At 33.2% G+C, this 12,170-nt stretch overlaps 1 protein-coding gene across 2 annotated transcripts in view; it reads right to left on the bottom strand.

Moving 5' to 3' along the window:
- Positions 1–9,628: 9,628 nt before the first annotated feature.
- LOC149538727 (Regulator of chromosome condensation (RCC1) family protein) overlaps positions 9,629–12,170 on the bottom strand; it is a 49,521-nt gene continuing 46,979 nt past the window's right edge. For both annotated transcript variants that reach the window (XM_089800060.1, XM_089800061.1), the window contains 3 exons: positions 10,319–10,750; positions 10,015–10,206; positions 9,629–9,927 (listed from right to left, as the gene is read on the bottom strand). In XM_089800060.1, the coding sequence (XP_089656186.1) occupies positions 9,843–9,927; positions 10,015–10,206; positions 10,319–10,750 (709 nt within the window). In that variant the 3' untranslated portion in view covers positions 9,629–9,842. The remainder of the gene's footprint in view (positions 9,928–10,014; positions 10,207–10,318; positions 10,751–12,170) is intronic.

The raw sequence follows: 12,170 nt of genomic DNA, 5'->3' as shown, positions 1-12,170 counted from the left end.
ATATTTAGGATAAAAGGTCATCATATTGTCATATATATATATATATATATATATATATATATATATATATATATATATATATATATATATATATATATATATATAATCATAAGCTTATAATTTAAATTATAATATAAATTTATGAACTAGAATTATAAACTCATAATTAGTAAATATGAACTCCTAAATATGAAAATATAATTATATACTCAATTCTTTTTACTATTTGACTTAAGCACGAAAGGTAGTAATGTTATCAAGGAGGGGCTTGTAAAAATCCAAGGGATGGTCTTTGTCCCAAGATAGGGTATAGGTTAATGTTTCTAAGCCTTCATGATACAGACTTCAACTTGTAAACTTTGAGGGAATCTATTGCGAAGCTGATTTCTAGGCAACTTGGATAACACCTACCCCTTCCTTCATTAAGTTGAAATAGTTTTAAGATTGGATACTAGTGCTAAAGATAAATGTAATGAGATGAATGATTAAACATATCAGGGAGATTACAATCCAATCCCTAATCAAGAAAACTAAGTTAAATTAACTAAAGTCCTGATAAGGGACATTACAAATAGTTTGAGCCTTGAGTCATCCTTGGAATCGAGAAAATATCTATGATGCATGTAGTTAGATTTAATGTACACTAGGTCATATTGCATTATATGAGTTTGTTCATAAACAAATCTTTAAGATTAATAATTTGCTAGGTAACCTTTTGCTTTGGCTTAAGTTTAAAACACTTTAGCCTATGGTTCAATTAAGTAATCATTACAATCATAACATATTGCAACCTACAAAATAGTAGGCATGGTCAGCAAGATCTTAAGATGTTATGTTCAAATTGGCTACAAATATGGTGATTAGGCCTTGAATATAATGCAAAATGATAAGTTTATTAATGTCCAACAAGAGACCAAGGAGGGTCTAAGGGACAGGAAATAGTACAAAGAGAAAATGCCAGCAGGGGGAGCACCAAACGATGTCCGCAAAAAGAATGTGAAAGAAAAATAACAAAAGAACCAAGAGAAGAAATAACAACAGCTAAGAACTTCTCACAGGCAAGAAGTAGTCCAAAATGGAAAGGTGGACATTACGGCAATCAGATACTCTAGAAGGTCGCCTCTGAGGTCTACTAGAGGGGCATTGCCAAGTGTAATCTCTGTCAGGTCTCACAGATTTGGTGTGAACTGAGATAGTGCAACGAGGTCACTTTGATCCTTGGGCAAGAACTGTAGGATTGAAGAAAGAAGTGAAAAGCTACATATGGGTCAATGTCGAGCAAAGCTAGAGTTATATAGTGTGCTCGCGAAGCTACATGGTCTCCTGAAGGTAGAGTGCAAGACAGTGTTGGTCAATATATCTAAAGAATGAGGGAAGAGATCAACATTCTCTGAACAAATAGTAGAATCTCTCTCGGATCTTAGAGCCATAGAGGACAGTCAGCTTGACCAGGGAGTCAAGAAGAGACATATTAGTCGTGGTGTCCTGGAAATGGTATCGAAAGCACTATTGCTCAAGAATAGTGAGGGAGTCGAGCCCCTTGTTAACTCTAGGCTGCATAATTGGTCTTAGGTTGAATCAAGGTCCAAAAAATTTAACCCTTAAGTATATGAAGATGCAATCTCAATCTTGGTACCTTGGAAGTAAAAATGGAGATGAGATGTCCTCAAACTATTGAAGACCATAACCTGAGTCTTGCCTAGATTTACAACTAGCTCAAGTGAGTCACAGAAAGAGGCCAAGCCATCAAGGAGCCGCTAAAGACTATTGGGAGAAGATGCTAGGAGAATCACATCGTCAGCAAATAAGAGAATAGAGATCAATACTTGATGTAAATAACAACCATCGCCAGGGAGCAAGCAATCATGGAGAAATGCCTCAAGCTCATCAATGTAGATGCCAAAAATAGTGGGCGAGAGAGGACAACCTTGTTTCATCCTAATAGTGCTCTGGGTAGGATCAGAGAAGCCTTGTGGAGTCTTGAATTTGCCCTCAATGTGCTCGTATAACCTTATAATAATTGTAAGAAGAATCTCTGAGATCCCGATATCCTTAAGACACTGAAAGAGAGACACCCGACGAATAGAGTTGAAGGCTTTGCAGAAGTCAACATAACAACATTTTAAAAATACTTGCAAATTACAACATATAGCAATCAAAATATTTTTGTTCAATACAAAATTACATTTTTAATTTGCATACACAATATGTGTTCCATATAACTAAACTATGAAACTCTCTTACAATCAAAATACAACATATAAAAAATATTAAGTTGTGCTGATAAAAATTTAAAAAATGTTGATACAAGATTGTATTTAATATTGACACTTGCATCATGCATTCCAACTAGCTAAAGCATAAGCCCCTCTCTTGCATGCAATGCCTTCAACTAAGAGAACATAACAATCTACCCCAATTATGAACATGTATATTTAATCTTTAGTTAGTATAACTTTCTACATAGTCAAATATTCAACTTTTTCACGTATATTCAACATCAAAGCAGCTACTATATTATTTATTTCTAGACTCTTCATGATAACCATACAAAATCAAATTTTGAAATGTTTTTACCCCAATGCTTTGTGAAATTCAATCTAATAGGGACTTAGAAGCTCTAAAGATTATAATTCAATCTAATAAGTTATTAGAAGCTCTAATGATCATCGTGCATTATCCAATCATTTTGTTGTTCTTGTTTTGTTCCTTGCGTAATCTTGTCTTTTCTTAAATAAATTGAGTGAACCTCTAATTTAACACAGCTTGCACCTTATTTTATAATCTGCATATTTTATATACCTTGCATTTGTATTCACCTATAATGATCATTTTGAAGTTTTTTTTTTGTTCTACATAATCTTCATCTAGTGCACTCTCTTTCGCTCCAATAAATTTTCTCAATTTCAAAATACTTTTTAGACTTTAACCATACACAATATTAAATAACATCTTTTTTGTACTTTTGTCCACCAAATCATTGTAAACAAAATTAGCTTGTAATAACTTCAAGCCTTGCCACATTCTTTTATTTGACATACCTTTATAAATTTTCAAGCCTTCTACTCACAACTTCAATATGTCCAATTTATGAATGACAAACTAAAATCATTGTTCATCTTTTCTCACAATATTCCTCAAAAAGCTACCAATAAATTTGACATACCTAACATGATACTCTTAAGAAATTCATGTAATTTATTAATGTTTTTAACAAATCAATTACATCTACATCAGCTTTCTTACCAACAATGAAATGTGTCATTTTAAAAATTCTATCACCTACATAATAATCTTGAACAATCCGTATAGTTTCATATTTTTTAAAAGGTCATTTTGAAAAATCCATCGAGTACTACATTGAACCAAAATCTTATTGAATACACAAATCAAATATGAGATCCATTATCTAGAATAGGCACATATCCTGACAAATTTACCCTTGATATCAAACTCTACAATTTTACACAAATTTTGTGGCATCCACCTCTTTTTATCTAGGGCACTTAGGGCACTTATGGTTTCCACTCCTTAAAATAAACATTTTATTGATATCAAATTGACCAACCAATCAAAATCAATAAATTTCTCTTGTTATTTTTTACTTATTTTTATTCATGAACACACAAATTTAACCCTTTTTTGGGTTAACAGGTCATAGGCTGAAACCTGGATTAATTATTATTTGTTGAAATTAATTATTATTATATATTCAATTCAAGTTTACTTGAATCCAAGACTTGTGTTGTAGACTCTTGTCCTACAAATTTTAACCTTTTAACAGCATATAATAGATTAAATAATATGAACTTATCCACACCATACATATTTCTTATGTGTTAAGAAAATCAACACAAATCCCACATCATAATCAACTACCCTCATTTTCATCCCAAAAAATCCAATCCAATAAATGGATACACTACTCTATTAGACTGATTGACCACAAACGAATAATTATATAAATTTAACCCACATTTGAATATCTTTGACTCAAATTACCTTGGGATGACATAATTAATTATCAATGTATAACAACTCTTTCAAACCAAAAATAGAGCACCCACTAATACCATGCTCACAGCCGATAGGCTTTCCTTGAGTTCACTCCCCCGAAAGTTGTTGCCGGTTAATGGTTTGAGATCGCCAGTAAATGGTTTGTCAATAAAGTTTTCTTGTTTCACACATTTGTAGTTGCATGTACCGAGCACCTCTCGACAGATCGCTAGTAAATGGTTTGTTCTTTCCTGCATTTGTCATTGTGTGTACTGAACACCTCTGACATTTCTCATTCATAACCACAGCACGACGATTTTCAAGTAAAGGGGTTTTTCGTTTTGGAAGATTTCTTTTTGGCTTTGATTTAAAAGGAATGGCTTGTTGTAGTTTCTTTGGTAGTGACTTGTATCTTCTTCGTGCAAGCAACCGGAATTTGATTCATGCAAGAAAAACACACACCGGGAAATTGTTTCAGGCTGTGAAAAAATAGCAGATTTTGTATCAGATTCTGCTATCATGAATTGCGATCATAGTGCTTTAAACGAAGCCAGTATCTAGACTCATGATGGAGAATCTAGAGAAATCATGTCTACAGATGGTGACGATGATGAGATTGTGGCAATTGGCAATTACCAACTTGTCTTACACATAAAATTTCTATCATCACCCCTACAATGTTCTGTTTATGCAACAATAAATGGCTTTGTTTCCATTTATTTTCATTCTAATTTTGGTTTGAGAGTGTTTTCAGAAGACACTGAATAGTGGAAAATAAACCTTTGTATCTTTAACGTAGATTTGTGTGAGGATTTTACTGGTTCTTGGGAGATTTTTGTGACACCGTCTCATAAGCAACTTTATAAACACTAGGTTTTATTTGTTGTTAGCAAATACTAAGGATTCTCTGCCATGGCGTGTCCCCTATTTAGTTGTTCGTGAGAAACTCGTGAGGGATCTCCCCCATGGCGTTTCCCCTCGATAAGGCGGTGGAGATTTTTACATCTGTAGTGGCTTTGGACATCTCTGTTCAACAAGGCATGTCCGGAAGCATCTATCCACCTACAGTGTGATTTTTATTTGTTTTCTAAACTCATTTAGCTCACTGGGCATCCAATGCACCTTTCTAAACTCATTTCACTTGCTGGGTTCACCCTCCGTAATTTTTGCCATTTTCTTTTCTATTTTCTTGTATTTTCTCCTTATGCAATGCAAGCTGCAATCATAATTTTTATAAACGAGATGTCCCATAAAACCTCAGCCACCCAAATCATTATCTAGCTGATATGAGCGCCTCTTATATAGGTTATAGAAGCAATTTACTGATTAGGATTAAGGATTAAGGGTATTCATGCATAACGATACTACACCTGTAGCGTGTGAGTTCCCTTGGCATCATTTGAAACTTTTAACACTTGACCTATCTGTTGAGATGGCTGGCAGTCTCCATGGCCGATCTCGATGCCGATGCCATATAACTGTGTGTTTACATGTAACACTTGTTCCGTCTCCAAGAGATCCACAAAATCATCTCTCATTCACATGGAAAAGAAGACGCACATGTGGTTGATAATCAGCCTCTACTCATTTCTTCAAGTTTTCTAAAGGTCTTTTCCTCTAATGGCATTAGATATTGTAAGTTATAATAAATCTCAGTTTGATCAAACCTGAAAATATTTGGCAACATTATCTATTGGCTTTGAAATCTAGAAATATTCATGCTAATGTATAAATTAAAAGACTTAAGTTCTTCCTAATACATTTGAATGCATAGGACTGTAGGAAATCAGCACAAATGTTAAATAGAAGATTAATGCTATGGCAGGAGAGGAGCCTCAGAAGCACTTGTCAGGAATGACATCTTGGATGCTCTGCTTATATGAATTGTCAGAGATTTGTTGTGCCAAGGTTGAGTTTACAGACAATTATGGCAAATAGAATAGTTAGATTTCTGTCTTGCTAATGCTACATTTCGTTCCAGCCTCCTACTCTAATAAATTTTAGACATCCCAGGATTTTTTCAAAGGTTCTTTTTGGAGTAGGTTTCAAAAGGTTAAATGCAAATCGCAAACACTCCTTCAATTTCAGAACAAATGACTAAACGCACTTCCATTAATTTGTACATGTACTCCTTTTACTTCACCCTGCACCCTCTTCCATAACCTTATTGACCTACACCTATATATACGCTTTTATATTATACCATATATTGTCTATATACATATATTCTTATGCTTTCCTTATGTGTTTTTTCTTGCATGGTCACATATCCACTTAATCCCCATCTAATTACACCTACCATATTTTATCACAAATTATTATGGTAAATTAAATAAATATGAATTAAAAAGAATGTAACACATTAGTGTACACGTGAATCAATTATATTGTTTTTATTATTTAGCATTTTATTATAAATATTCTTAAATAAAATCATAAAATTATATATTCAAATATTGTTGTTTCATTTCATTTATACATAATATTGTATTATAATTATAGTGTTATATTCTTAATATATTATAAATTATTAAAAGTAAAAATATTATATCATAAATTACTAAAAGTAAAACAATTGAATGAAAGCATTACACAAAATATCAAAAGTTTCATAGTACTTGAGTTTATCTCTTCAATTTAAATTCAATTTCATATAGTACATTATCTTTTAAAAATCATAATTTATAAATAACATATCATAGCATATCATTCTATTATATATCATTTTATAATGTAATTATAATATTTTTTATAATTTAAAAAGTTACAATAAATAATTAAATACTTATTCTCATTTGGCATTGTAGTTAAACATTAGCACTCTAAAATTTGCATTTTAAAGATACACTCAAAATGTTTTTCCACTGTCATTAGTTAAGAAGGCATATTAATACACCATTCTACACGAAAGCCTTGTTAATAGTAACTCTTTTTGTGGCTAAATTTAATTAATGGTGGTACACTATTGTCTTTTTACTCGGTTCAATTAAACAAAATGAAATCTCTCATCCATGCAAGCCTATATAACTAAAATATAAGTTCTATAATTCTAAGGAGCCAATAGGTATAGTGCATAAAGTACAACTATGGTATCATATTTTCTGCAAAACTAATTATGATTAGATTGTATTAACACTTATATTGATTTAGCATGGAGGTAAGCATAGTGGTCAATTAACATAAGCATAGTGTATGTGTACTTTCATGTCATATAATGCTAATCACTTGTCTAAATTTATAGGACAATTTCATTATCTTTAAGAAATGTCTCAAAAACTCTTATTAACAATGCAAACAAACTTATCAACAATGGCAACTTAGATGTCCACCCACATCTCCAAGTGTTTGGCATCACAAGGTTTGGTCAAGTAACTGGAGCAACAACTAGATACAAATAAGAGCTCTTTGAAGGCCTCCACTTACAAAAAAAGACCTTGCCAAGGAAGTTTAATGATCTTATAACTTTCAAAGAAAATTCAAAAGGATTATATTTAATACATGTCACCCACTATAGTATTCCCACCATTTTGCAAAGAAAGATAAGCCAACATCTACTAGGATTATATTCAATTCAACCCTTCTTGATTTATTATGCAATTACGTTGAACACTACTAATACTATTAATTTATGTCATTATTTATGTGGATTGTGATCTCTGACTTAGAGGTTCTCTACACAGAACATGGTATCATTGGTGCTCCTACCTTCTTGTAGAAAGAACCAAAGAGACCTGCAGACCAGCATGTTATTAGTCCATCAATGACATGCAACGATGTTGGACACATTGGCACCTCAAAACATATGACTCCCCATACAACCCATTCCAATACAACCCATAACACAAAGCAATCGTACACAAATACCATTAACTATAGCTTGGGCTATTAATATACACAAATAGCAAGGGCTGGCCCCAGAAAGAGCGACAATTGATATAGGTAAAACTAACAAACAAGGCCTCACCTTTAGTGCACTCTCTAGAGTCAAATCCCTCAAAGCACTCCATATAGATCCTTTCTTCTCTTTTGATTGCTTTTGCAAAATGACAAAAAATCCATACAATATGATAAGAAGGAAAGAAGAAGCTCATCTACAGTTGTTCTCGCATACAAATTAAGTCTACGAAGCTACTACTACCCAAAATGGTAATGTTTAACATTTGCAATCACTTCCTTTGTTCATTTTTTTATATTCTTTTCGGCCTTCATTATTAATGTATTACTCTTTTCTATAGGTTGACAAATGTTAAGTGCAATGAAGGTACACAAAGAAATATTGGTGCTTGAAAATTACCTTTTCAATGCACGTCAAGTGACTTTTCGTTGCTTCTTTCATTTCTACATTCTCCTATCAATTAACCCTTTTTTTTTTTTTTTTACGTCTTGTTGCAACCTTGTCAATTACATGAACAATTAGTTTATTCACCTTTTTGTACATTACTAACAATCTATTGAAATAATATTGCATGTACCTTAAAGTACAATATTTCACGATACATTTTCAAATCCTTCTCAAAGGTTACTATTGTGTACATGGTTCACTTCTAGAGGTTGATGCTTATTTAAGTACAATTAAGGTGCACTCACAAATATTGTTTCTCAAAAAAAAATTAGGTATGTCAAGTTACCTTTTCAATTTTGATATCGCTATCAGGGTTTAACTGCGCAAATCCTCCAACATCACAATTTGATATGATGTGGAAATTATCTCCTACTTAATCTACCTTTTCAATGTTTATTCCAATGGATGTCGAATTGATTTTCAATGTCTTCTTAACTACACTTTCTTCTCAATTAACCCAACAACATGTTATAGCCTTACGACATAGATAAAAAATTATTTTGTTTACTTTTCTTACATCACAAACAATTTATTGAATTAATATTGTATTTCATCACACAATTTAAATTCCTTTTCAAAGATAGTACCATGTACATGAAGCATTTTAATATATTTAAAACTTATTCATACAATATTTACTTTCTTTTTTTCCTATAATTATTATTTCATGTCAATAACCTATCGGCGAACACCTTGCACCTCCTCCTAGTGCAAGTGCTAGTTTTATCACAGATAGAATATTTACTCTTAGCATCATTAATTTTCTCACTAAAATGTACAAAAAGTTGGTAATTTTTTATTCAATCACACTTCCATTTGTATCGCAAACAACTTCAAAAAAAAAGAAATCAAAGTACGATGAAGTCAAAAACAATCCTTTGATCATATTCAACTCAAAATTGAAATTCACTGAAATAGTCCATTTAAACTCTTTTATCATTTTTCATAACATGACAAAGTGTAAGTCCAAAAATTGCTTAGTTTCTTTAGAATCGTCTTTAGTCCACAAGTAGAAATATCAAAACCTAAATTTGCTAGCTAGTTTTTCTTTCGTCTTAGAACCCAGCCAAAAAACTAAGGAAATATAAGAATTATTTAGATGTCCATAATAATACTGCTGAAAGACTTACAAACTGAATCTACAGAATGTATGATCAGAAAAAAACAATATAAAGATGAATAAATTGAGAAAAAATGGAAAAATATAGCATGTCATACAAACTGAGTTTTTCCGTGCAAAACTCAACAAGTCACCAACTTTCGAGATTCTAGTGAGATATTTGAAGCACATTTTGGCACGCAAGACCTCTCCAGTTTTTATATTAAATTAATAAATGAGTAAATACTTAAATATCATTTTGCAATAGAATGCCTTAAAAGTACATAATGAAGAGCATATAATTCCAGTAAGTTCATGGCAATTGTAGGCAAGCCTCCCAACTTTCAGCCTCAAATATATGGGATATAAAACAGTGCTCATCTCAGCATAAAATTATTTACAAAGTCAACAGTCCGGCTTCTTGGGAGATCTCTCATGCCCATCATCTTCATCATCACATGCATTATCACCTCCACTGAGTTGTTGCTCCCTACACAATTTCAGCACATTCAATTCTGAAAAAACTTCTATCATCTCTATGTTATTTTATAAATAGGAAGACAAGCTACAAGACTACCTGAATCTTTCACAAAGTCGGGCCAATGCATTGGATCCATTCCTTGACGCAATCTCTTTAATCTCTGGTGCACTTGATAAGGTGACGCTGTCTGCAAGTTTGAATTCACATAGCTCCTTTAAAGAATATGCATGTGTCAACACAGCTGAATGACCTCCTCCAGCAGCCAACCTGTGCACTTCTCCAATGCACCTGTGATAAACAAGAGGAGAGGTCTAATTGAACAACGGGCCCCTCCAAATATGTAAAAACTTTATTATATAATGAACAATGGACTACAATTCCAGTCATCATACCAACTTACCAATCAACAGGAGATGGATACCATGCATATGTAGTCTTATCAGTGGCTGCCTGTCCGTAACTGTTATAACCCCATCCAAGAATTGTTCCATCTTTCATAGAGACCAATGTATGTGAATGACCACACGTGACAAGTTGGACTCCTATAGGTAGCACCAACATTGGGATATTGCGTAAAAACATTTCCGATTCATTAGCCAAGCATGAAAGGAAACCATTTTGAGGACCCAACCCCAGTTGACCTGCCTGCCCACCACCCCAAGCATATAAAGCTCCTTTGACAGTGACAGCACATGTGTGGATACCACCACAAGCAATATCCTTGACTGCTATGCCCTCCAAGCTAACAACCCGCCGAGGCAATAATTCTTTGTTTCCAGACTGAAGAGAGCGATGCCCTAATTGACCCATGTGTCCCAGTCCCCATGTATAACTGTCGCCCACAAGGACAAATTAGAGTCCAGGAAGAAAGCAACGAATGCCATTTATGAAACAGTGTAAGCATTGATTTACTTCGACTGAAGAAACAAACAAAAAGAATAGAGAGATTGATTTAGAAAGTTCGTTGAACTGAATAAATGTTGTCTCTGAATTGGAAGTGGAGTAAACTGAGCCATTGATCACGCATGGAGTATATTAGTTTGTGAGGTTAAATGAATAAAAGCAGATGAATTGAGACAAATAGCTTCATTGGTTTTGAACATTTCTGAATCATCACTTCACAGTTGGAATTGGGATTGTAAGCACCAAAAAAAGAGCATCCATTCATTTCAGGACAGGCCTTGAAAATTTGCACCAAGAGAAATGCACTCATAAAAATATACCTACCTACACCCATGTGTGCATGTAGACTTACTGCAGGCACACAAATACAAAATTGCACACATTCATGTTGCGATACCAAAAGAATTTAAGAATTAATTTTGAGTAAGTCCACTTACATATCACCTGTCAATACAAACAAAATGGAACACCTAATATACAGGAAACAGACTTACCGGGCTGCTCAAAACCCATTTCACATTTTTTTTAACAATCACATCCACTATATCTAAACAACACAATTTCATTTTAAGTTTTAACAATCTGTGAAGTCATATTTGAGAGTTCATGCCCAACCCATATTTTAAACATCAAGTGTCAAAAGCTCAATTTCGTACAAGCCATGGTTTGCTTAATATTATAATTAAATTGTCAAACCATTGTCTTCAAAAACAATGACACCCAAGTCATCAATAGGGCAAACTAATGAGGATACAATGACTTTTCCTCACACCATGAAAATTTTGATAGAAAAGGAATCTACCTCCCAACCAAACTGCAGTCTGGGTGTTAATGTAAGAAAAGCATTGTCTTTGGAGAAAAGATACTATAAAATTTGGTCTCTGTTATTTGGTTTCTAAAAAGCACACTTAACAGAACCTCAAACTTCATTTTTGCAAGAGCCATTTTTTTCATGATTATGCCTTCTGTATAAGCTGCATCCATATGTACTAAAGACATGCCTAAAATCTAACACAATACTTCCCTGATATGCAATTTGATATGAACAGAAATTAGGTAATGCTATGTAAACTGAATATCAAGTAGGGCATATTGCAAACCATAAAACTCTAGATTCCACTGAAGACCTCTATTTTCAACCATCAAAAACAATAGAAAATTTGTTCCCGGGGTATAACAGTCCACTGACCACACAAAACAGTTGCATCATTTCCTGGTTTACAGGAAGCAACCGGGAATAAGCCAATTCTTGCAAGAATCTTTGGAAAACCGAATTAAAAAGAGAAACTATGACAATTTCCTGATTTCCGTTGCTTATTCATGCACCAAGCAGCCATCTCTCCTACTGA

Source organism: Cupressus sempervirens, chromosome 9 (assembly GCF_028749045.1).
Source record: "Cupressus sempervirens isolate cs-2001-9-10 chromosome 9, ASM2874904v1, whole genome shotgun sequence".
NCBI classification, from domain to species: Eukaryota; Viridiplantae; Streptophyta; class Pinopsida; order Cupressales; family Cupressaceae; genus Cupressus; species Cupressus sempervirens.
Note: the sequence above shows the minus strand (reverse complement) of the source record. Positions and strands in the feature narration are given on the sequence as shown.